A 24,849-nucleotide genomic window follows, 5' to 3' on the forward strand; every position below is an offset into this window, starting at 1 on the left:
CCACACACGTGGGCTTTGCACCGCCGCCCAAGCTGTGTGACCCCGGCTCTTCGTCCACCCCCCCCCCGCGCCGCTCCTTGCTTCCCTGCTTCTCGTTTACCCCTCAGCCAGGATGCATTGACTCCTAGGATGCGGATGGTGCTCTCGTGGTCCTGATCCTAGGTGTCCTAGCAATCCTGCTGCACCTGCCAGTAAGTTCAGACCCACACAGCTCGCAAGCCCAAAGGCCAGGCCAGAGGGCAGCAGAGGGTGGACAAAACTTAACTGGCCTTCCGTGTGGCAAAGCAGGGACGCCCTTAGTCAAGGGTGTGTGGCCGGCCTCTAGTGGCCATCCCTGCAGGTCTGGCTGGCAGTGGGGAGGGGGTACTTGCTCAGCCGTCTGTCCACTAGGGAACTCTCTAAGACCTCTAAGGAAGCAGAGGGGCAACACAGGTGCAGGGACCATCACAGGAGGCCCCCAGTGTCCCGCTCCTGCTCCCAGTCAGGTCTGCTTCCTCTGGCCCTGCCTTTAGCATAAATGAAGACAGCACGCATCATCCTGTCTTCAGAAGGTTGCCAAGTGAATTTGTGAGTCTAGCCAGGTTCCTCAAAAGTGACCCTGTTAGCCTGAGGACAGTCTGGGAGCAATTGTTCTTTGAGAAGCAGCCAGTGCCAGCTGAGGTCAGAGAAGTGGGTCAGCAAATTGGGCTGGGGGGCCACGCCCCAGGTTAGGCTGAAGAGAAAATAGGGTAGGTTGTCGCCGCTCCTGTGGGCCCAGGGCCAGAGAAGCCAGGAGGGTCGCCCGGGGAGGGTCGCAGGCCGAGCCTTAGAAAGACTGGAGGGTTGAGGCCTCCACCACCTACTGTGCCCAGAGCCAGGGCTCTCGAGTGGCCTGCTGTCCCATGCCAAGCGCCGCCCCAGCCCTGGGCCTACCTGCTCTGAGACCGGCCTGAACAAGCCGGAGGGGCCATGCACTGAGCGTGCTAACAGGCCCAGTGGAGGGCGCAGGAGGTCTCTGAAGGGCTTCTCCAAGATGAGGTGAGCAGCCGGGCGCGGTGGTGCATGCGTGTAATCCCAGCATTTGGGAGGCGGAGACAGGAGGATCGTGGTACACAGCCCTTTGCAACTCAGTGAGACCCTATTTTTAAAAAAAGAGAAAGAATGAAAAATAGGGCTGGGGTGTAGCTCGGCAGTAGAAACCTCCTGGGTTCCATCCCCAGTACAAAAAAAAAAAAAAAATTAGATGAGCAGACAGTCATAGCCCCCTGTCTCCTGGCCTGGCTCACAAACACTCGAGACCCCAGTCCACCCTCTCCCACTCACCCCGATCCCCCCTAAGTCCTCCGGTCTCAAGAGGGCTGTTTATCTGTTCCTGGATGGGTTCTGTCCTGCCGTATGAGCATACGTCAGAGGCTGCCGCAGGCCGCAGTCACCCGACAGCCGGCGTGCCCAGCACAGCCTGCCTGTCCTGCTTGCCGAGGAGGACAGCGGGTCCTTTCCTGCGCTGCCCTCTGCTCTGCCCTGTCGGGGCTGTGGAATCAGGCAGACGCCGGCTTTCACTAGGCACGCGGGGCACGCCGGCCTCCTCTGGCCTCCATCTCTCCCCTGTACACTAAGTCCCCGCAGACGGCGCTAGTGAAGCGCATCTCACGCCAGCTCTTCGATTCCAACCCCGAGAGGGTGTGCCCGTCCCTGCCTCCACGCGCCTGGTGGGCTTCTCCAGCCCCAGGTGGGCGCCGTGTCTCCCGGCGGAGTCCACACCCCCGAGCCCAGTGTTGGAGGCAGTCCCCCGCGCAGCCGCCCCCTGGGCCTGCGTCCTGTCTGGCGGCCCCTGACCCGTCCAGCAGAGCCTCCCGATGTCCACTGGGGCCTCCGCCTGGGCGCTGCCAGGCCCACCCCATGGGGACGCTCCTGCGGCTTCTCTGCCCGCCAGTCTCAGGGCCGCAGAGCGCGCCGATAAAATGGCAATCAACCGCAGCGACAGGACTCTCCCGGTGCTGTTCCAAACCCTCGGTTAAGTGCTTTTATTGTTTCTGTGTGAAAGAACGCAAGTGATGTTTGGAAACTGCTTCGGCTAAGCCTCCTGTTCTCTGGGAAGTCTCTCTGAGGCCCCGGGGGTACCCACAATGCCCTGCTGCCGGGGCCACATTCCTCCCCCTGGGCTCCTCCTTTACCCAGGGTCACGGTCACCCTTCATCCCATCCTGAGACAGTGTGGGTCTATGGCAGGCACTCGGTGTCATGTGAATGACGCGGCTGTCAGGGTGATGGGAGATATCCAGGGTGGAAAAAATTTTCTGAAAAAAAATTTTTTTTTTTTTTTTTTTTGGTGGCACTGGAGATAGAACTCAGGGACATTTATTTTACTTCTACGCTAAATCCCTGGTCCTATTTTATTTCTTATTTTGAAACAAAGTCTTGCTAATTTGCTGAAGCTAGCCTCAAACCTGTGATCCTCTCTTCTCAGCCTCCCAAGTACTGGGATTACAAACATGTGTCATTGCACCTGGCCCGATGAAATGCCTATTAGAAAAAACTGTTGATTTCTCAAACAATCAATCAAGAAATAAAAGCATAAAAACACAGGGACATGTAAACAGAGACTCCTCTTTCATGGGGTGGGGAGTCGTGACTTGCTCTCTTGTGGCTGTGGTTGCTTCTTTGAGGGTTTGTTCTATATTTGAATAGCTGAATAGCAGCCAAGTATGTGGCCCACACCTGTAATTCCAGTACTTGGGAGGCTGAGACTGGAGGATCGCTGGTTTGAGGCCAGCTGCAGCCACTTAGCAAGGCCCTCAGCAACTTAGTAAAACCCGGTTTCAAAATGAAAAATAAAAATGGATTGGTGGTGGTGCACGCTTGTAATCCCCGCGCTTGGGAGGCTGAGACAGGAGGATCACGCAGGTTCGAAGCCAGCCTCAGCTACTTAGTGAGGCTCTCAGCAACTCAGTGAGACCCCGTTTCCAAATAAAATATAAAATAGGTCTGGGAATATAGCCTGGAGGTAGAAAGCCTCTGGGTTCCACCCCCAGTACCACCAAAAAAAGGGGGAGTTGGAGGTGTAGCTCAGAGTTAGAATACCCCTGGGTTCAATCCCCAGAGCCCCCAAAAAAGTAACAAGTGAGAATTTCTGTGAGGGTGAGTCATTGCACCTCTCTGGACTGTGGTTTCAGATCCATGAGACGGGATGATTGAACCCACAGAGCCTCCCAGTTCCTCCCGTTCTACTGGTCTCCCAGGCTCGGGCTGTGGAGAGCCCGGGTCCAACCACGCCTCTTCCAACTTGGTGTTAACGTCCCACCAGCTGGAGCTGCCAGGTGCAGCAAATCAGAAGAAAGGACATCCGGTTAATGTGAATTTCAAACAATAACAAACGGTATTTCTGGTAGCATAAGTATGTCCTATGCAATCAATATTTGGGACATACTTAGAGTAATAAACATATTTTTAGTTTGTCTTGGCTCCGGCTGCTATAGCAAAATAAGCTCAGACCAGTGGCTTAAGCAGCAGGCACTTATTTCTGGAATTCAGTTCTGGAGGCTGGGAGTCCCAGATCTAGGTGCCGGTATATTCAGTTCCTGGTAAGGACTCGCTTCCCGGGCGGGGAGGACCACCTTCTCGCTGTGCACTGGCACGGCCTTTCTTTCTTTCTTTTTTTTTATTTTATTTTATTTTATTTGGAAACAGGGTCTCCTAAGCCAGCGCATGTGCAGGCTTCAAACCTGCACGATCCTCCTGTCTCTGCCTCCCAAGCGCAGGGATGACAAGCGTGCGCCACCACGCCCGGCTGGCATGGCCTTTCTGCAGTGCTGGGCCAGAGGAGACCGCAGCAAAGACAGACAGAGCGGGCGCTTGCGTCTCCTCCTCTTTTTATAGGGACATTAATCCTGTGCTAGGGTTGTACCCCCGTGACCTCATGTAACCCCCATGACCTTCCAAAGGCTTCCCCTCCCAATCCTCTTGCAATGGGCACACGGGCTTTAACGTGCACATTTGAGAAGTCTGCAGGACACATTCAGCTCGTTGCATGGTGTCTCTAAAATTCAAACTGAACTGGGCATCCTGAATTTTGTGTGGCAAGCCTACACTGGCTGATTGCTAGCAAACTCCCAAGGCTAGATGGATCAGAGTACCAACGCGTGAACAGCTTGTTTGTTTTTTTGGGGTTTTTTTTTTTTTTTTTGTAGTATGGGGATGGAACTCAGGGGCATTCTACCTCTGTGCTACACCCCCAGCCCTATTTTTTACTTATTTTTTTTATTTTGAAACAGGGTCGCACTGAGTTGCACAGGGCCTCACTAAGTAGCTGAGGCTGTCCGTGAACCGCGATCCTCCAGTCTCAGCCTCCCAAATGCTGGGATCACAAGCGTGCGCCACCACGCCCGGCTTATTCTTTATTTTGAAACGGACCCTCACTAAGTTGCGGAGGGCCTCACTAAGTAGCTGAGGCTGGCCGCGAACCTGCGATCCTCCTGTCTCAGCCTCCCAAGTACCGGAATTACAAGAGTGCCCGGCTAACACAGAGTATTGAGCAATGCAAAGTCACACGCCGCCACCGCCGTCTGGAGTGGACCGCACTCCCCCCGTTTGTCTTTCTCAGGCTTTCACCTGGTTACCCAAGAAGCATGCCCGGCAATTTCTGAGAAACTCAACTCTGAAAACGCCATCACCAGCCAGGCGCTTCGGTCCAACTCTTTTCTCCTGAGCTGGTCACACAAACAGCGACTTTGCTGCAATCGGCAGGCTCTGGGACCAGACGCCAGCTGGGCCCCGCCATCGCTCTTGGGCAAAGGAGAGCTTTTGGGTCTTGTGGTCCTTCTTTTTTCCTCCAGCTTGGGCTGAGCCCTGCCCGCTTATATCCTGAGCTGTGAAAATGGACCGGGCAGGCCACAGGGAATTGAAGATGAGCTTAAAACTAAGTCAGTAAACCCATCGCAGTGGAGATCTCTGTCGGACCAAAAAATTCTGAGCCCAGACAATGGCTCGTCTCTTTCAAGATATACTTGAAACAACAGAATTCTGAGTCAACAGAAGGATTTCTCCAGGTTCTTGGAGTGGACTGCAAAGGGATTTAACCCATATGCAGAGGGGGGGGGAGGGAGGGAAAGAAAGAAAGGAGGAAGAGGAGGAGGAAGAGGAGGAGGAGGAGGAGGAGGAGATGCTCTTCCCCTGGGGCTCGTCCCACCTAATCATAACATGAGACAGAAGAGCCAGGGCCCTCCCTACCCAGGAGGACAGTTGGGTAAATATTGGAGTAGCACTGGCCACCTCTGGAAGGGCGATCAGAGCCGAGACCAGAGGGAATAGCCCCTGTCTCCAGGCCCTCCAATGACACATTTTTATAAACATCCAGGCAAGCAGACTGGAGAGGCTCCCGGGCTTTACAAACACTTTCATATTTCCACGGTCCACGCTCTGAGCACGGGTGGTAAAAAGGAGGCGGAAGGTGGAGGACAGGAAGGGGGTCTGGGACCCACTTGTTAAATTTAACACACAGTTGCTTTTAGGCCAAGTGGATAAAAAATAAATTCCAGGGCTTAGCGTTCTTATCTTTGTTTAGCATTTCCCCAAACAGAGTAGCCCGGATTGTGACTCACAGCTGAATTACCCACAAGATACACACAAGGACAGATGAAGCCGGGTGTGGTGGCATGCGCTTGTAATCTCAGCATTTGGGAGGCTTAGACAAGAGGATCTCCATTCGAGGACAGCCTCAGCTACTTAGTGAGGCCCTTCACAACTCAGTGAGACCCTGTTTCAAAATAAAGAATAAAAAAATAGGACTGGGGTGTAGCTCGGAGGTAGAATGCAGCCGGGTTCCATCCCCAGTACTGAATAAAAAGAGGGCTGATCGTGCTGGGTGGGGTGGGGGTACCAAGAGCACGCTGGCCACTTTCCGCCTTCCTGTGATATTTCCCCGGTCTGAGAGAGCAGCCAGGCTCTGCGAAGGTCACAAGTCTGTCCCTGGGTGGACAGGGTATGGCCGGGATGCGGGAGACCATCCCAGAGGTGGAAGGCACGCTGGGGTGGCCCGTGTCAAGGGCCCGTTGATAGGGGCCTATCAAGCCTTCAGTGACCTTTCTGGATGCACTGTTACTGCTTTGGGAAATAGTGAGTGGGAAGGGTTCACCCCTTCTGTGACTAAGTTGTAGTCACGTGAAAACCAGGGCTGAGTCTTGGTCTTTCTCTCGGGGCCTTACACGGCTGGCCGGGCTTGGCCTCAGCACCCACCTGAGCGCACACAGCCTTTCCCCATCGCGTGCTGCCCATGGGCATGGATGACGCTCTCCTCTCCCCCGGGCTTGCTCTGCTCCCCGGTCCAACCAGCGCCCCTGGGTGAGGCCCCCTGGCACTCCACCCCCTCTCTACCCGGCCAGCTCTGACCCTCCTGGGGCCTCAGCCCTTCATCGGTTGCTAGCACACTGGCTCCTCCTGGTCCTGAATCCCCTGCCCTACCCAGGAGATGACCCAGACATTGTCCAGGGCCCCCCACTTCCCAGCAGCCCTGTCACCTGTCCCTGGGTGGCTCTCAAGTTTTTGTCCATGGCTCCCTGCTTTCTTTCTCACCCCATATCCGAGGGCCCCCGACCTCCACGTGGCTGATCTGGACACCTTTCTCTTTCCATGTGTAGGCACCTGCCACTGTCTCCCCCAGGGCCTCTGCCACACCCAGCCCGCACCAAGTTCTTCCCCCCATGCTGGGCCTGTCTCCATCTAGTTCTCAGCCGCCTAGGAAGGTAGGCTGGGAACTGCTCTCTTCCTCCCAAGGCTCACCTCCCTGGTGGCTCTGCCTTAGTAACAGCGATCGTGATATCCAGGCTACACTGATCATCTCCCTGCGAGCTTTGAAAACAACACCAGCTCCCGTCCCCGGTCCAGACCCATGAGATTGGGATGTTCTGGAGCAGAGAAGGAGAGTTGCCGAGCAGGCTGCGCTCCCCCCTTCTAGGACTGTTCCAATCACCTCCTGTCGGGTTGACCCGTCTCCCAACTCTCTCGACTCCAACTATAATACGCCCTGTTGTCGGATTACAAAATCCCATTTTCAGGAATGTTACCTCTGCTCATTAAAATCCTCCGGCGGCCGGGCGTGGCGGCGCACGCTTGTCATCCCCGCGCTCGGGAGGCAGAGACAGGAGGATCGCGCAGGTTCGAAGCCAGCCGTGCGCGCTGGCTTAGGAGACCCTGTTTCCAAATATTAAAAAAAACGTAAAAAGAGGTCTGGGAGTGTAGCCCGGAGGTAGAAGGGCTTCCAGGAACCCCAGTACCACCAAAAAAAAAAAAAAAAATCCTCCGGCGGCTCCACCATTATAATATACCTCGAATGGACAAACAAGTGGCTTCCGCATGCTCAGTAAGTGCCGTGAGCGCGGGGTCCTAGCTTACCACCCCGCGTGCCGCAACGGAATGTCTATCTGCAGAGTTAGTGCGTAAAAACATTTCCTCTGCAGATTAAATGCAGTCCACTCTCCCCCCGGTGCAGAGAAAACAGGCTGGGCGATTGAAGGATCATTTACTTGGGGGCTTATTTCTCTAAGCATCAGCTACAATCAGCTGTGAATGATCCATGCTGGTGGAGAGAACAGAATCCTAAATATTACAAAACAACAGATAATTCGAAGACTGGAATCTGCTTGATGTCGGAATGCATTTCGGCTTATGAGTACTCGCATCTGATAATTGGGACTTTTTTTAAATTAGGTAATTAGATGTGTCTTATTCACACACATACACACTATAGGAATAAATAACTGCACTCCCAAAATAGTGCCCTGTTTCTCCCTGTCAACTCTTTTGTGGAATAGAGATAATAGACTACAGAATATTGGAGAGGGCAGGGAGAGAGAGAAAAAGAAGGCACTGAAAGTAAACAGAAGAAATGTGGATGTCAACCCGCGGCTTTAGGACGAAATCATCCTTAATATTTTAGGCAGCGTGAACAACCGACTCCTAAGACTGTATGAAATGGCTGGAGCTGAACACGCGCATCTCTTAGGACCAGGCAATTCCACTCCTACATCTAAACCTTGTGCAAACGTTTGCCAAAAACCATATCCAAGAATGTTCGTATGAGCCGCCTTCAAAATGGCCACCAAGTGGAGCATCTCAAATGTCCACTGAGAGGATGAACGCACGGCTACAAGGCCCAGCATCACACGCAAGACGCACACACCGCATCCACAGCCGCACGCAGCATGGCCGACCCCAGAGACAGCGCTGAGCGAGAGGGGCGCGCGAGCAAGGCTGCCTGCTGGTGTCCTGACGATCTTCTGTTAGAAGTCAGGTTCCTCGTGAGCGGCCCTGACTGGAAAGGCCGTTGGAGGCTTCTGAGTTCTGGAATGTTCTGTGTCTTGGGCTGAATGGTTACACAGGTGTGCTTGCCGTGTGCAAACTCGTTCAACTCCGCCTGTGCTGGATTATTTCTGTATCTGTGTTATTCTCCCACAAAATGCACAAGAGGAAAGGAAAGGAGACATGAAGAGAGGCAGGGATGGAGGGAAGAGAGGAGGAAGGTAAGCCCGGGTACATTGGAAAAGGTTCGGCATTCAAAGACCTGGATTCGGCTCCAGCCCTGCCTTTACTAGAAAGGCCGCTCGTCTCTCTGGGTTTTTGTTTTGTCTGTAACGTACACAGCAGAGGTTGCCCTACCTACTGCACGGTGTGGTTGTGAGGAGGAAATGGTGCTGGAGGTGTAAAAGCCCTTCGTAAGCAGCACAGCACTGCTCAAGGCGGAGGCCTAGCTATCACCACAGATCCCTGAAGGCGGGAACCCTGCAGAGGGTCAGAGGGTCTGAGCCTCAGGAGAGCGCTTCCCCGCTGGGTGGAGGGTGCTGGGCTCCCAGGAGCAGGAGCAGGCTCAAGGTCTTTCATGCCAGCTTGCGGCCTAATCCCTTAATGGCCTGGGCCTCGGAGTCCAGAGCACCTGGAATAATCCCCGTGTTTGTGTATCCTGGGCTCTGTCTCTTTTCCTTGAAAGCAGATATAAATAAATGCTGTATACACTCTCCCAGTTGCTTTTCTAGGGTGCGTTTCTACATCTAAATCTGCCACATTCTTTAAACAACCCTGTAAGACTTTCTGGACACTGCTAGGTAGGCAAAAATGTCGATGGAAGGCTCCTCACACCCCACCCCTTCTCCCAAACCAAACCCTCCGCCGTCGCACCCCAAGCCTGAAACAGCTCGCTGGACCCACTGACCTCAGATGACAGGCAGACCTGCAGAATCTGCTGGGAGATCCGGCCGCAAGGGAGGCGTGTGCCTCAGTGAGTGGTCAAAGGGCAAAGCCAAGGTCACCGCCTTCTCCCTGGGCCGGTTTCCTGTTTCAGTCCTGTGACCCCTGGAGAATCCAGCGCCTGGCAATCTTTCCTCTTTGTCTACCCTGCCCCAGCTGCCCCATGCTTCCCGGCCACCAGCCCCGGCTTCTGGAGAGCAGGGCTTGCATCGTGCAAGGCGGCGAGGTTTGGGGGAGCCCCTATATGTGCTTTCCAGGTTGGAGGAACAAGACTGAAGACACCCCCGCTTCTAATTCCCCTGGCAAAACAGCAAAGTGTTCCTTATGGAAGCAGCGACATTTGTATTTTCTTCTCTATTATACTCCCAGTCACACTCAACGGGCTGTATGTGTGTAAGGGAGTGTGTGTGTGTGTGTGTCTGTGTGTGTGTGTCATTCAGAGAAAACAATATACAAAGATCTAAATATAGCTCCGCACGGCAGCACACGCCTATAATCCCAGCACTTGGGAGGCTGAGATAGGATGCTCTCAAGTTCCAGGCCAGCCAGGTAACTTAGCAAGATCCTGTCTCAAAATCAAAGACAGAAAGGGCGGGGGGTGCAGCTCAGTGGTAGAATGCCCCTGGGCTCAAACCCCAGCACTGGCAAAAATTTTTTAATCTAGATGTAGAAAAGCAAGATTAATAGGAGAGGACAGTGTTATTTCGTATTTAAGAGGATTTACTAGGTTTTCCAAAGAGTTCCCTCACCATGGAGCTTATCTATTGCATTTCAACATTGGTTTTACAGATCCTAAGCTGTATGGTAATAGGAAAAACAGACCAAGAACCTTAGAAATAACACTAGGAAGCCGGGCATGGTGGTGCACACTTGTGATCCCAGTAGTTAGGAGGCTAAGACAGGAAGGGGGATCGCAGGTTCAAAGCCAGCCTTAGCAACTTAATGAGGCCCTCAGCAACTTAGTAAGACTCTGCTTCTAAATAAAAAATAAAATAGGGCTAGGGGTATAGCTCAAAGGTATATTGTCCCTGGGTTCCATCCCCAGCACCACCAAAAAAAGAAAGAAAGAAAGAAAGAAAGAAAGAAAGAAAGAAAGAAGAGAAGCCTAGGAGTTGCTATCTACTGAAGGTCAAAATATAAAGGAAACTCTCCTGGAAAACTAATGAACGCTGGTTTGGGGATATAAACCAGGAGGCAAAGATTCTATGCACGGTTTTTGTTGTTATTGTTGTTTTGTTTTTAATTCCTATTTTCCCAATATTTAATTTTCCGTTGTCTAAGGGCATGGATATTTATTTTCTAAAGTAAGTCCCAGCTGAAATGAATTCAATAGGATTTTTAAATTGCTTCTTCCTAACACAGGAAGAGTGATTGAGCACAGAAGGCAGGCCGCTTGGTGAGGACGTGACTCCCGCCTCCGAGCGAGCCCAGACACAGGTGGCCCTGGTTCCTGGGGACCTTGCACCTTCACCCCTCATTTGCCTGCCCTGCCAGATGGGGCGCGGGGTGACAGCATGATCCCAAGGGACAGCCAAAGCGGCCTGTTGATTTTCACTCAGCATAGGCCCAAGGCCACCCATGATGGTCACCCAACAAGATCTGAACCCTGCTGCGCACCTGCCCTGGCCGGGCCGGGTGGCTCCCGAGGCATGGCGGGCGCTGGGGAGAGAGGCTCCTTCTCGGGCATGCGGTGGATTCCTCCAAGCTGATTCTGGGTAACTCAGCCTTTTCAGCAGGAGGCAGAGAGAATCCAGGGGAGGACCTTTTCTTTTCTTTCTTTTTTTTTTTTTTTTTTTTTTTTTTTGGTATTGGGGATTGAACCCTGGTCTTCTATCTCCAAACCACATTCCCGGCCCTATTTTCTATTTTTTTTTTTAAACAGGATGTTGATAAGTTGCTGATGGCCTTGCTAAGTTGCTGAGGCTGGCTTCGAACCTCCTGTCTTGGCCTTCTAAGTACTGGGATTACAGGTGTGTGCCACCAAGCTCTGGGGATGACTTTTTAGCAGATCTCTTGGAAGCATAGAAGCTAACATGTTGCCTGGCTTGAAATAAAAGAATATACTGCCAGCCCCCCAAGTGTCCCTGGCCCTCCAGGCCCAGCGGGCTCACCCGGCCCTGACCAGCTGGTGGTAAGGGTGGTGCAGCCGCGGGCCTGGTGTGCCAGGGTGAAGGCCGGGCCACACCACGGAGCTCAGCCCGGAGCCTGTCTGCCTGGCTCCGCAGCCGCCGCTTCTATTTTAAACCTGCTGAGTGAGCCTCCAGCTTTTTCTTTGGAGAAAGGACTTTCTTCACTAACTCTTTTTTCCTTCCTCTTTTTCATTTGAATAAATTGTATCCCCCCCCCCCCTTTTTAAATAGTTTTGGACTCCAGTGAAGTCTCCTTACTAATACCTTTCAGTTTCACCTCTAGGCGGCCGCCACCCACGGAGTGCTAAGCCCTCCCGGCCCACCTGTGTTCGCCAGCACCTTCAGACTTGGCCCAAGCAGGTGACCCACAGGGCATCTTTCTGCCCCGTGCCTGGCAAACTGCCCCTTGCCAGGGTCCAGCTCAGAAGGGCAGCTGTCCCACTCGGCCAGCCTGACAGGCCATTCCTAGTCTTTGCACACACCTCAGAGTGTCTGCGTAGGCCATTCCATTAATTAGCGTGACTTAAGTTTTTATTCAGTATTTTAACTTTTTATTATGAAAAAATTAACAGATACAGATTAGAAGGCTATTTGAGTGAATCCTAGGTATTTATCACCTACTTCCACAAAGTATCAGCTTAGGCCACTCCAGCTTTAGTGACTCCTCGCTCCTCCTCCACTTCAATTTATTATTATTATTATTATTATTATTTTATTTATTTATTTATTTATTTTGGTGGTACTGGGGTTCCTGGAAACCCTTCTACCTCCGGGCTACACTCCCAGACTTGTTTTTTATTTTTTTTTTAATTTGGAAACAGGGTCTCTTAAGCCAGCACGGTTGGCTTCGAACAAGCGCGATCCCCCTGTCTCTGCCTCCCAAGTGCGGGGATGACAAGCGCGCGCCGCCACGCCCGGCTCCACTTCAATTTTATTGTAAACATCCAAGCCAAGCATGGTGGCACGTGCGTGTGATCCCAGTACTTGGGAGGCTGAGACAGGAGGATCGCAGGGTCAAGGACAGCCTCAGCCACTTAGGAAGGCTCTCAGCAACCTAGCAAGACCTGCTTCAAAATAAAAAATAAGCCAGGCATGGTGACAAGTGCCTGTAATCGCAGTACTTGGGAGGCCAAGACGGGAGGATTGCAGGTTTGCCGCCGCCAGCCTCAGCTACTTAGTGAGGCCCTCTGCAACTTAGACCCTGTTTCAAAATAAAAATAATAAAATAGGGCTGGAAGTGTAGCTCAGAGGTAGAATGCCCTTGGGTTCAATCCCCAGTTCCATAAGAAAGAAAGAAAGAAAGAAAGAAAGAAAGAAAGAAAGAAAGAAAGAAAGAAAGAAAGAATAAAAATAGTACTGGGGTATAGGTTGGAGGTAGTATGCCCCCTGGATTCATCCCCAGTTAATAAATAATAATAATAATAATAATAATAATAATAAGAAGAAGAAGAAGAAGAAGAAGAAGAAGAAGAAGAAGAAGAAGAAGAAGGCTGGGAGGTATAGCTCAGAGGTAGAATGTCTCTGGGTTCAGTTCCCTGTCACACACACACACACACACACACACACACACACACACACACAAATAATCCCCCACACCATGTCATGTCATCTATAAATATTTCCGTCTATAGCTCTTAAAAGTAAGAACTCTTCTAAAATTTGACCACAACGCCATCAGTATACCAAAAGCAAACTGGGCTGTGATTCCTTAAAAGGATCAACTATCCAGTTGGGTTCAAAGTCCCCTGATTGACCCCTAATATTTGTTTAACTTCGTTTGTTTGAACAAGCCTGAGGACAAGCCCCCCCACTCTCCATCTGAAAGGCCTCAGTGGAGACCTCACTCCCTCCTGGCAGCTACCAGGTCCCAAAGCCTAGGAAGCGGCCCCTGCTGCCCCCGGGCTGTGGTCCTGAGGGGCCGCTCCGGGCAGGCGGGAGCCCCCCGCGCCTAGCACGGCCTGCTCCGCAGTGCGCTCGGACTCCGTGCGAATCCCTGGGTGAGCAAATGAACTATCACCAAGCAGAACCAGCTCGCCTCCAACGATGCGCTCGGAAGGGGCGGAGGCTTCATCAGCTTCGGATCCCGGGCACCGAGCCCAGCACCTGACTCGTAAAAGGTGTTCGCAGCAGGGCTCCGAACGAAATGGCACTCAGAAGACGTTCTCGCGGCGAGGCTTCGGCTCCCAGGCTTCCTGTCTGGGTCTTTACTCGTCTCTCTCCTGGAGTGCTTGGACGCGCGGGTTTCTAAGGGCCTTCTCGGGACCTCGTTTTCCGGGCGCTTGCTGCCCTCTGCTGGCCGCGTCCGCACAGGGCCCTGCATCTCTGCGCTTTGGCAACAACCAGGCTGCAGAAGGTGGAGGGTCTGCAGCGGGATGGGGCCCGGAGTAGACCACAGCGTGGTGTGTGCCTCCCTTTATCCCTCCGCTCCTCCCGTGTGCAGGGCGCTCGGGTGAGTCCCAGGCAGGCTTTAGAAGAGCTGGTGCCGGTCCACACCTCAGGCCATGGGATCCCGACGAGTGGGCAGGGCGTCCAGCTCCCATCGAAGCCATCCTGCTGGTTCTGATGTGCACCACATCCAGACCCGCTGGACCACGATGGTGTTTACATGTGAACCCGAAGCTTAGAGCCACGGCAAAGAGCCCATCCAGGAAGGACCGGTTTTGATAGTACAGAATCCCTCTGCCTGCCTCCTAAGTTTGCACATCCCAGCAACATACAGCCCGCACCATTCTAGAGGGGAGCAGGGCCTTGCCAGTTAGGGATGCGGCTCCCAGCCCCGGCTCTTTTTCTTTCTGAGACTGTTCTTTATGGTGGTGTGCTGCACCTGTTTCCCGTCCCTCCCTCTCTCCTTCCTCTCTTCCTAACACCCTCCCTCTCTCCCTCCTTCCCTTCCTTCCTTCCATTCTTTCTTACACGTCCTTACATTTGTTAAGACCGCTTTGGTTGTAGGTGGCAACATTCCGAACATTGCTAACCTTGGCCACAGTTAGGATTTGCTGGGATGTCCTGGGATGCTCCCGGGCTACTTGCTGGGAGCAGATGGCCAACAGGAACGGGAGCTCTGAGACACCAGGGAACGGCCTCTCTGTCCTCTGCTCTGCTTCTCTTCTCCTGCAAGCTCATCTGTGTCTTCGTTCTCAGGCCAACTGGTGTTTTCTGCTCATTAATCCACAAGGCAGAAGGCGGCCACCAACAGCTCGTGTTCAACCCATGGTCAACTTCTGCCTCCTAGAGAGAAGCGTTTTTTTTTTTTTTTTCTTTGTCCCAGATCCAAATATCCAGACAGGTCCCCTTAGGCCAATCAGTTGTGGTTTGCAGGATGACTATATAATTTGTGAGGCCCAAAGCAAAATAGAAATGTGGGACCATTTATTCAAAACACAGGAGAGATCCAGGCCTGGTGGCCGACACTTGTAATCCCAGTACTTGGGAGGCTAAGAGAGGAGGATTGCAGGTTCAAGACTAGCCTCAGCAACTTAGACTCCTTTTCAAAATAAAAAGACTAAAATAGAGCTGGGGTGTACTCAGAGATAGAATGCCCCTGAGATCCATCCCCAGGGCCACCAAAAAAATAATAACAATAATAATAATAATAATAATAATAATAATAAAAGGAGAGCGCGCCATTAGCAGGACAGGTAGAGCCCCTTCCTTTCCTCCATGGTCTCTTTCTCGCTCTGTCAGTGATTTTAATTGTCTACTTAATGTCATTCTAAGAAAAATCTAAATTTTAGATTATTTGAATGCATTTTTACCATTCATCTTTGCAAAGCCGGTTCTAACACAAAGCCCAGAGCATTTAAGTCACATGAAAAATCACTGAAATTACACAATTCAGAGTCTGTGGACTTGCTAGCCAGAAGAGACAAGCAAAACAAATTCACGAAGACAGGAGAAGGAAGCGAGGGTGGCCCGGGGCCCCGCAGGGTGCTCCTCCAGGCCTGCACTTGCCCCGGAGTGACCTCCTGAAGCTCCGCAGAGAGCAGGGGACACAATAAAGCCATCCCCACACTGGGGTTTTTCCTGAATTAGTATTACCTGGAAAAAAAATGAGTTTGACAGTCACCTGCCAACCAGAGAGCTCTCCACAGCTGCTGCAGGGAGGGGGAGGCCGGGAGGATCTGGGGAGCAACGTCCTTTGTAGAAGCTGCAGAGCAGTGACTTGCCGAGGCCTCTGATAACTTGCCCCCACCCTGGCCCACCCACCTACCAGTGTGCCCGCACCCTGCCCAAACTCACCTCCAACACGCCTCCTCTCCACGGTCGCACCAGTGAGCACTGCCTGGAGATGCTGGGCCCCCCAACACCTGTACCCCTAAAATCAAACCAGCATTTTCCAACTCTCCCTCATTTGACACGTGTCAAGCGGAGTCTCGCTGTCTCCCTTCGTGTGGCATCATGGCCACCTGTGCCGCTTCTTCTGCGTGGTGCCTGTTGGTTTCCTTTGACAGTTTTGCAGGGAGCTGTCCCTCCTTGTGATTGATACGAGCTCTGTGGGCTCTCAGTACTCTTGATCCTTTGCAGATGTGGCACACTTTTTCTTCTTTGCTATTTCGCCGTTTATCTTCTAACTCTATGATGCACCAAATACTCCCAGGCGATAGCCCCGCTGAGCCTCGGTTTTCTCCTCCAGGAGCTGGAGAAACAGCCGCCACATTGGTTTGCTGCAAGGACTAAGGGGATGACAGGTGTGCCGTCCGCGGTCGGCCACAGGGGCAGGTCTTACCCAATGTCGCCACCGCGGCCGTCTCAAAACAAAACTTCTCTGTCACCCCAAAGACCCCTGAGCCCCAGGCTGCCCCTGCTCAGCTTCAGCAATGTAGAGCACCCACCCTGAGGCTGAGCACGGCAGTGGGCGTGGCGCCGGTCTGGTGCAACCTGGGTGGCATCTGCCTTTTATCTTGTGGGATTTTTCACTTAAATGTTAAAGTTGGAACAGGACTCTAAAGATCATGAAAAAGACAAAGTGCCATGCGATTCCGGCTAACACCACCTTCTCCCTTGTCCTCACCCCTCCGCCAGGCGGTTCCCGAATACCACAGCCTCTGCGAAGGCCTGCCCTACCTGGACATGGTGATCGCAGAGACCCTGAGGATGTACCCGCCAGCCTTCAGGTATGCCCACGCCTCCCTGCCTGGCCTGCAGCTCTGGGCCCCTGGAGCCCAGTGTGGGTCTCACCGGTCCTCAGCCTGTTGCCGCCAGTGTTGGCACACGTGCTCCTGGGGGATGAGGTCCTGGGTTCCTCTGTACCCCCTGGGCCAGCAGGAGCAACGCCTCGGGTGGCCAGCCCATTCTCTCGAGGTTAGCTGCCTTCTCCAAGCAGCACACGGCCTTCTGCCCAACGCAAGCCAGTTTCTTTGGCCTCCTACCTTGGCTATTATGGATACACCCTGCATATTCAATTCATTCATTTATTCAAACTGGGAAATCTGTGTAGGAAACATGTCCTTGGAGCCCACGTTCAGCAGGGGACCATCAGGCGGGCGCTCCTCCGCTGGTGTCCTGTGCTCCTGCTGGTCACAGCCAAGACTCCCGCCATCCGCGCTGGCTCCTCTGCCTCTCCTCCCAGCCCTTGAAGTATTACTGCTCTGTATTATATTCTCGGGCACATTTCTACCACCCCACGTCACGAATGCACAGCCAGTCACACCGACCTGTGAGTGCCCTGAGCGTCGGAACCAAGCCTGCTTCTTTCAAACTCCCCAGCAAGAGGTTCCCCGGGGAGAAGGCATCACCTTGGCTCCCAGGCCCCCAATGATGGTGAAATAGGGCCAGGTTTCAGGTTCTAGAAACAGAAGCAACACAGAAGGTTTCATAATGTCTCACAAATTCCACCCTGCATGTCTCCGAATTAATATACCGCATAGACCAGATAGCGGTTCCAGGGCATTTTTTTTTTTTTTTGGTGGGTCTGGGGATGGAACCCAGGGGCATTCGACCTCCGAGCTATACCGTCTGCCCTATTTTTCATTCATTATTTTGAAACAGGGTCTCACTGAGTTGCAAAGGGCCTCACTAAATAGCTGAGGCTGTCCCCAAACCGTGATCCTCCTGTCTTGGTCTCCCGAATGCTGGGATTACCAGCGTGTGCCACCATGCCCGGCTCCTGTGCCTTTTTTTTTTTTTTTTTTTTTTTTTGTGGTACTGGGGTTCCTGGAAGCCCTTCTTTTTATGTTTTTATTTGGAAACAGGGTCTCCTAAGCCAACGCGCGCAACTGGCTTCAAACCTGCGCGATCCTCCTGTCTCTGCCTCCCAAGTGCGGGGATTACAAGTGTGCGCCACCATGCCCGGCTCTCCTGTGCCATTTTTAAAGAGAAAATATGAGCTGGGCGTGGTGGCGCATGCTTGTAATCCCAGAGCTTGGGAGGCTGAGACAGGAGGATCGCACAGGTTTGAAGCCAGCCTCAGCTACTTAGTGAGGGTCTCAGCAACTTAGTGAGACCCTGTTTCCAAAATAAAATATAAATGGGTCTGGGAGTATAGCCCAGAGGTAGAAGGCCTCTGGGTTCCACCCCCAGTACCACCAAAAAAAAAAAAAAAAAGAGAGAGAAAATATGGATGATCTGAGGGCTTCTCCGAATGATGTTTCAAACTGAAAACACTATAAAAGCGTGGCTGTAGATGTGCGAAAGGTCCAAGTCCAAAGCAAATACAGAAAATTGCAGTGGTGCGAGCGGCTGGGCTCTGGCTTCAGAGGCCAGCACCAGGGGCTCTCCTGACACCAGCGTGAAGACCTGATTCTGCGGCCCTTGATTTCCTTGGGAGCCTCAAGCAACCTGTGTCTGTCTCTGTCTGTCTGTCTCTCTCTCTGGTGATTTATATCCAGTTTTCTTCCGAGAGGACAGTGACTAGCTGGTATACACATTAAAATGAAGTTCAAAAGAAAACAGTGATAGAACAAGGCTGCTTCAAGGAGGACTTCGTCCCTGGGCCCAGAGATGGCTGGCGACTGGCCAGGACACCTCGGTGCGGTTGCTGTGGCTCCTGGCAGAGAGGGGAACCAGCCCCGCTGTGCTCCTCGGTGGGAGGAAAGTTATAAACTGATCCAAGACAGTATTTCCTGGAGCCAATCAAGAATGCGTCCCATCAGACGGGGAGGTGCTGAGGAACAGAGTGAACAGGCCGTACATAAAAACCCCACGCAGACAGACATCTCAGTGTGCGAATGCCGAGGCCGATGCTCCCACCCAGTGACCCCCTAGAAACAGACACGCGGTGTGGCCGTCGCACGGGGACCCGCGTGCTCATCGTCTCAAGGACAAGACGGGACTAGCTAGAGAATCCGAGGAGTTGGCTGAACTTCCCCTGCGAGGGCCAACTCAGTGCCCAGGCTCCACAGACGGGTCTAGAGAGGGCGTCCGGGGCGGCACTGCCTCGGCTTCTGCAAGCCTTCTCCGCTCTGGCTTCTTTCTCCCACACCTTCTCTGCTCGCCTGCAGAAGCGAGCTGACACTTGGGGGTCACTGACATGGAGGCTCAGCGCCCCTAAGCAGCCACAGGGTGAGGTTTGAGGCCAGGAGACGAGGCACGGGGCTTGGGCCCCAGGCCAGCTTGGGTCGCGGCTCCAAGGGTGAGCACCAGCCCAGCCTCCCTGCCTCTGCCCATCCCATCGGGCTTTCAATCACAGGAGCCCTGCCAGCTTCATCCACCGAGCAGCAGGTAGCAGGGCAGAGGCAGGCAGGAAGCCGGCCATCAGCCCAGGCAAAGGACGTGGAGGTAAATGCCGGGAGAGTGAACATTTCATTTCATTTTACTTTATTTTAATTTCATTTTCTCTTAGAAATGCATGGTGACTGCCAGGTCTGGTAGCTCACACCTATAATTCCAGTATCTGAGAGGCTGAGAAAAGGAGATCACAGGTTCGAGGCCAGCCTCAGCAGCTTAGCAAGATCCCTCAGCAATTGAATGAGACCGTTTCAACATGAAAAATAAAAAGGGTTGTTGGTGGCCCAGAGGTATAAGACCCCTGACTTCAATCCCCAATACCAAAGAAAAGAAAAGAAAAGCAAGCTTACTTCTCCCAAATGCTGACAACTTGTCTATAAAAGAAATTCAGAACCACCCAAGTAGAAAACAATAATTCTTAGTGTGACGAATGTGAATCCAGCACAGCTCAGCAGATCTTGCTGGCTTTCCATGAGGCCTACAGTAGCTAGACGGGAGGCCAAGCCAGCCACACAGAGAAAGGCAGGGCCTACTATGTGCCGGCCCTACCATGTGCCAGCCCAGGCAGCCACACAGAGAAAGGCAGGGCCTACTATGTGCCGGCCCTACCATGTGCCAGCCCAGGCAGCCACACAGAGAAAGGCAGGGCCTACCATGTGCCGGCCCTACCATGTGCCAGCCCAGGCAGCCACACAGAGAAAGGCAGGGCCTACTATGTGCCGGGGGTCATGCATATAGGACAGAGCTGTCTCTGGGAAAGATGAAAAGGCAGAGGTTCAGGGCACAGCCCTGTCTGAGCCCTCGGTTGCAGAATTCACGCGCCTTGCCGGGTCAGGTGCCAGTGCGCAGGCCCAGTGGCTCTGGACCCGAGCTCGGCGTGGCGTCAGCTCAGGATCTGCACGGGGCTCGGCCTGGCCTCCTGCTCCCGTTACAGAAAGCTCAGAACAGAGGGGGAATGAAGAGGGAGCCACACAGTTGCTTTGCGTTGCTTTCTGAACAGAGCAGGGCATCACCATGATTAGTGGAACAATTATATTTCCTCTTATTGTATTTATAAATTATATTTAGGGAAGCTACTTGGAAGCTGAGATAGGAGGATCACAAGCTCGAAGCCAGCCTGGACAACTTAGCAAGACCCTGTGTCAAAATGAAAAACAGGGGGGCTTAGGGCACAGCTCAGTGGTAGAGCTCCCCAGATTCTATCTCAGTAACACACACACACACGCACGCGCACGCACGCACTTAGAGAAGCTTAATTCTATAACTCGAAGTAAAAGTCATAATGGATATCTTCTAAAGTAATTAGAGGACTAAATAACATGCTTATACAAAAAAAAAAAAAAAAACTAAACAACACAGAAGAATCCAAAAGAAAATATCTCCCTGTCCTGCCTGCCCTCGGCCCTGACCCCATCCCCTCAAGAAGATAGTGGTAGAAATTTAGGTATTATTTCAAAATGTTTTGTAGGCCAATTCATGTAGTCTATTCTTTAAAAATAAGACATAAATGAGATTGTGCCATCACCATCCGGCATAGCAACCAACCTGACCACACATTTACCTCTCTACTAGAAGCAGCTACCAGAGACGCAGGTGATGGGGACGCACATGTCCTTTAGGTAAAACTTCACCAGGTCTGTCTAGAGCTGTCCAAGCCACAGGGACAGAAAGCAGGTGGTGGATGCAGGGGCATGACGTCCAGCTAGAACTGCACACTTAAAAATGGCTCAAACAGCCGGGCGTGGTGGTGCATGCCTGTAATCCCAGTACATGGGAGGCTGAGACAGGAAGATCGCAGGTTCAAGGACAGCCTCAGCAACTTAGTGAGGCTCTCAGCAACCTAGCAAGACCTTGTTTCTAAATAAGAAATAAATCCAGCTGAGGGTAGAGCTTGGAGATAGAATGTCTCCGGGTTTAATCCCCAGGACCACAAAAACAAACAAATAAATAAAACAAAATTACTCAAATACGCCAGGGTTGGGGGTACATGCCTGTAAGCCCAGTACTTAGGAGGCAGGAGGATTGCAGGTCTGATGCCAGCCTCTGCAAACTAGGGAGGCCTTCAGCCACTTAGACCCTATTTCAAAATAAAAAGGGCTGGGGTGTAGCTCAGAGGTAGAATCCCCAGTACCATATGTTAGATGAATTAAGTTCTTACTTCAGACGCCCCCCCCCCATGAGCTAAGTCTCTGGAGAGGCCCTGGTCTACCATCCCCCTCTGACCGCACCTGGTCATTTGCCTGGGAGACCTGCCCCCTCCTGGTGCTCTTGACCAATCAGTGAAAGGGACATTCCCCGCTGACCCGGAGCCAATCACCTGGCCGCCCGACCCCCTCCCATGGGACTCTGGCCAATTAGTTCAAAGGGCATTTCTCCTAGCCTGTTAGCCCCCAGTCTGTAACCCCAAGCCCCTATATAACCCTGATGCCAGCACGCGCTCCCTCTCTTCCTGGATTCTTCTTTCTCTCTCCCCTCGCCCTCCGCCCCGTCTGTCTCTGTCTCTGTCTCTGTCTCTGTCTGTCTCTTTCTCTCTTTCTTTCTCGCTCTCTCTTTCCTTCCTTTCATACCGGCCACTCCAATAAGTCTCTTGGCTACAAGGTGGTCTCTGGTGTAGTCAGACTTTGTCCTTTTACCATAAAAATAAATAAATAAGTAAATAGGTAAATAAATAAAATGGCTCAAATAGTAAATGTTATGTATATTTCACCCCAATAAACTAATAAATAAATGAGTAAATAGAATCTCACCAGGACTGATTCGGATATTTAGAATATTCCAGAACTATCATGGCAGCTGAAAGGTGGCTGGAGGCTCTTATAGGCAGCAGCCATCATGCCATTTTAGGGACTTGGTATTCCAGGTTTGAGGGCTTGGGGTACAGAAATGAGCAGGGTGTGGGCTGGGTGGGGGCGCATGCACCTCCGTCAGCCCTGGCACGTCGAGAGTCTTCTCTGTAGGAAAGGCCTCAGGGGCTGGGCCTGAGCCTGGGCTGAGCCGGGCCCTGCTCTGCCCTCCTGGTACCCAGATGGGAAGTGGCGAGGAGAGGAGGGAGGAGGCGGGCCTGGTGCTATCGCTGTGGCCAGGCCTGTGGAGGCGCGCTGGTGTTAAAGTCAGAAAGGAACCTCCATCTCACCCCCGGCACCCCCAGTGGGCAGCGAGTGGGCAGGCGGGACCGCATGATAAAGAGAAGCGGGGGCTGTACCTCTGCCCTTGTTCTAAAAGGTTCCATCTCATCCTTTAAAATTCCAAATAGATGATGACCTTCACAACTCTTGGGAGCTTGTGCTAAAGAGCAAAAATTCCAAACCCGACCTTTGTTTTTTGTTTTGTTTTGTTTTGTTGCGGTACTGGGGATGGAACCCAGGGCCATACTACCTCCAAGCTACATCTCCAGCCCTATTTTTTACTCTTCATTTTGAAACAGGATCCCACTGAGTTGCAAAGGGCCTCACTAAGTGGTAGCTGAGGCTGTCCTCAAACTGCAATCCTCCTGTCTCAGCCTCCCAAATGCTGGGATTACAAGTGTGCGCCACGAAGCCCAGATAAACCCTACCTTTTTGGAGCCCAAATTGAGGACACAGAGGTTCTTCAGCTCCCCACCTCCAATTGTATTTCTAGAAGGTTGCTTCTAGGCCCAAAGTGTGACAGCATATTTGTCTAATGTCTCGGCATGAGGCCGCCAGGCAAGGATATTTACAGGGTTTGGAGTCCAGAAGTGTGAGGTGGGTCCTTCATGGGAAGGGCGTGGTTGAAATGGAGCAGAGTCTAGGCCATAATAGTCTGGGGATTGGTGGCTACGGATGGGAAGGGATGCTTGACAGTTGAAACTCATCTGTTCTACCTCAAGTGAGCAATCTATTGTCCTGATAAGGAAGCTGTTTGCCCAGATAAATTCATTTGCTTTCATTTCCTAAAGCAAACAGTGGGATTACTTCTTGGCTTAGAGTCTTATCTTCCTGGGCAAGAGTTTTCTGAAAGAGACACTCAGGGTCGATTCCCAGGTTGTACTTCTGGTCCACGGCCAGCAGGGCGAAGCTTGCTGAGTGATGTGGGACCTTGACTGCGGACTACGCACTCCTGTGTTCCCAGTAAACGGTGTTCATTGCAAGAAGCGGTAGCAGACAAGGACACTAGAACTTTCCAGGAGCCTGGCCGGCCATCGCTGGCAGAGACCTGAGCTCAGGAACTGGCAGTGGTGCGTGGTCTCACCAGCCCCAGGAGCCCCACGCACCAGCCTTGCTCAGCCCTCAAAGTGCTGTGACCAGGCAAACACCCGCCCCAGCACCTAACCAGCTCCCGGCCTCAACCCCCACTGCCGGCCCTAAACCACCTATCACTGTGTGCCCCCAATTGGTGCCAGGGTCCCCACCCAGCTCCAGAGCCCTCTGCTAACGAGCCCTGCCAGAAACAAGTCCTCGGATGGGTACTTTGCAGCCCAATCCAGGCCCCAGCGCTGGGTTGCTGGGCAGATGGAGGGTCAGATATGGCATTTTCATCAAATGCCAAGCACATCAACAGGGCCTAGACCGCAGGCTCCCGGGCAGCGGAGGGCTCATGGGGTAGGGATCTGCGGCAGCCCACTCACCCTCTCACCTGCCTCCTCTCTGCAGGTTCACGCGGGAGGCTGCCCGGGACTGCCAGGTACTGGGCCAGCACATCCCCGCGGGCGCCGTGCTGGAGGTGGCTGTGGGCGCCCTGCACCGCAACCCGGAGCACTGGCCACACCCCGACACCTTCGACCCTGAAAGGTGAGCCCAGCCCTTTCAGCATTTCAGCAGCAATGCTGGTGAGGAACGGTGTGTCCTGTCTGCTCCAGCCAGGGCCCAAGAAGATATTCCCAGTGTGCACTGGGAAACAACCAAACATTTTGTTACAATGAGATCGCACCCGCCCAACTCCCCCACCAAGCCAAGTTCACAGGACCTGCATCCTCCTGCTGATGTACACTTGGTCACTTGGCGATACATTTCTAGGCTCAGTGATTTAAAATGCCCTAGCAGTGAATCCCAGACACACAGGAGGATTGTACATGATCCAAGCCAGCCTCAGCTACTTAGTGAGGCCCTGTTTCCAAATAAAGTATAAAATAGGTCTGGGAGTATAGCCTGGAGGTAGAAAAGCCCCTGGGTTCCACCTCCAGTACCACCAATAAATAAAAAAAAAATAAGTTAATTAATTAATTAATTAATTAATTGCCCGAGCGGCCTCCACGCCACGGCCCATACAAGCACCCATCCCTGCCCCTTCCTCTGTGGCCCAGCAGTCATGGCACCTCCACCTTAAAAGGCTCTGACCGGACCCAGCCGATGTCTACAGCGTGGTCACAGGGGACCCTGGGCAGTGGGATCTAGACCAAAAACATCCCGCTGCTCAGCAGCTCCTGGAAATACGGTAAAGGCCAAGAAGTATAACCGGCGGCTGCCACAGTGCTGGTTGTCACCTGGCTCCGCCCGCACACACGTGGCAGGTGCTGCCATCTCAAGGCGGACTCGGCGACTCCGAGGGCCTGTGGCCAGCCGTCCAAATACCGACTGCATCTCCTAGCGGCTCGTGTGCTCAGGCCAGCAAAGCCAGTGTGGGTGGGGGCTCTACCCAGGGCGTGGAGAAGGCAGGATGGCCCCGGGGAGGGCTGGGAGGAGTGGTGCCCGGGCCTTTCCTGAAGGAAGAGGTGGTGACGCATGCCACCCTCTGGCTGATGGGGAAGACGGGGCCATGGCCCAGGGCGGGCTGTCTCGGGTCCTGGGGCTTGGGGTGGCTGCCCGAGCTTCATTTTGCTTTCTGGGCTAAGTGATGGTGCAAATTTCTTAAGGAGAGGCCGGAGGATGCCGGAGGTCCAGGTGATT

The 24,849-nt window shown here is 52.8% G+C and overlaps 1 protein-coding gene across 1 annotated transcript in view; it reads left to right on the forward strand.

Annotated features, from left to right (window-relative positions):
• Positions 1–24,849, forward strand: part of TBXAS1 (thromboxane A synthase 1) — a gene marked incomplete at both ends in the record, with an annotated part of 178,816 nt that overhangs the window by 151,004 nt on the left and 2,963 nt on the right. Inside the window, 2 exons of the mRNA XM_080701748.1 lie at positions 16,364–16,455; positions 23,617–23,754. Of these exons, the coding sequence (XP_080557874.1) occupies positions 16,364–16,455; positions 23,617–23,754 (230 nt within the window). The remainder of the gene's footprint in view (positions 1–16,363; positions 16,456–23,616; positions 23,755–24,849) is intronic.

Source organism: Muscardinus avellanarius (assembly GCF_963383645.1).
Source record: "Muscardinus avellanarius genome assembly, chromosome: 9".
NCBI classification, from domain to species: domain Eukaryota; kingdom Metazoa; phylum Chordata; class Mammalia; order Rodentia; family Gliridae; genus Muscardinus; species Muscardinus avellanarius.